This window comes from Apaloderma vittatum, unplaced genomic scaffold (assembly GCF_000703405.1).
Source record: "Apaloderma vittatum isolate BGI_N311 unplaced genomic scaffold, ASM70340v1 scaffold27289, whole genome shotgun sequence".
In the NCBI taxonomy this organism is placed as follows: domain Eukaryota; kingdom Metazoa; phylum Chordata; class Aves; order Trogoniformes; family Trogonidae; genus Apaloderma; species Apaloderma vittatum.
In genome coordinates, this window is record NW_009736224.1 from 3,402 (window position 1) to 4,586 (window position 1,185).

At 60.8% G+C, this 1,185-nt stretch overlaps 1 protein-coding gene across 1 annotated transcript in view; it reads right to left on the minus strand.

Annotated features, from left to right (window-relative positions):
* The window catches only part of LOC104279570 (brain mitochondrial carrier protein 1-like), a gene marked incomplete at its 5' end in the record, with an annotated part of 3,542 nt that overhangs the window by 1,219 nt on the left and 1,138 nt on the right, over nucleotides 1-1,185 (minus strand). Inside the window, 2 exon segments of the mRNA XM_009876894.1 lie at nucleotides 1-16; nucleotides 1,033-1,157. Coding sequence (XP_009875196.1) covers nucleotides 1-16; nucleotides 1,033-1,157 — 141 coding nt within the window.

Genomic DNA, 1,185 nt, shown 5'->3' on the forward strand with positions numbered 1-1,185 from the left:
ACACGTGAAACTGGAACTGCGCACACACCGAGACAGGAGAGGGGAACAGCTCTGAGCGCGGCCAGCCCAGCTCACACAGGCACAAGAGAACGTCTGTCACCGGGCTCAACAAAAGGCATTCAGCAATAAACGCCAGCTGCGCTACCCGCTCCCCCTTAAAGACAAACAGGCAGGGACAGGACCTGCTCCGCCTCGGGACCCCCGAGAGCTTGGGGAAGGGAAACGCTCGGCTCTAATTGAGGCTGGGTCGGGGGCAGCCTGTGGGTCAGCTACAGCGTACCCGCTACAGCGTAGTCAAGGTGACACAGACCTGAAGGTGGCCTCTTGGAAGCACACATCCTTCTCACCCGAGCAAACACTTCTTCAGAAGGAGGGAGGAAGACCAAAGGCAGCAAGAGGGAGCATGCAGCTGCCAGCCTCACCCCTCCACGTATGGTCTAGTGATCGTCCCCTTCAGCCCACGGCAGGCAGACCCAACAGGAGCACCGCAGCGCCTCCCGCTAAAGCCTCTGCCAGGAGAACAGGAAAACGTGGGTGAAAAAAGACTTTGGGAGGTCTCTAACCACCCCCCTGCTCAGAGATAAACTCAGTCAGATCACTTGGGGTCTTGTCAGCTTTGCCAGTCCCTGCTCATCTTGCAAAGCTCCCCCAGCAGCGGCTGCAGCTGCTGGCACGTGTGCAGCGGAGGGCCCAGGGCTGGAGCAGTAATTCCAGCCGACAGCTACAGGCAGTCACGCGCCTGAGCTGCCACCTTGTCCACACCCGGGCACAGACACGGAGCAGCAGCTTTCACCGTCACCAGCGAGCTGAAATCAGGGTGACATTTCACATCACCAAAGGGTTTCTGCCCCGCTCCCCCTCCCGGTGTCCCTCGCCACGACACCGCAGATCCCCCAGCAGCACCGAGCCCGCCCTCGGCAGCTCCAGAGCACACACTCTACGCACAGGTCTCGCCCCAAATCCCACCTTGCTCCACCGCCTCACACACCCCTGCGGAGCCTGGAGAGCGCATGGGCCGCAGCAAATACTCACACAAAGTGGGCGAAGATGGTGTCACCCATGAGACCTGACAGAATTAAGTGCTTCTTGGTGATGTCGTAGACCGGCAGCTCCACCCCGACCACGATGGCGGCTCTCTGAGCGGTCGGCACGACGCCCTGCGGAGCACAGACACTGGTCACGGAC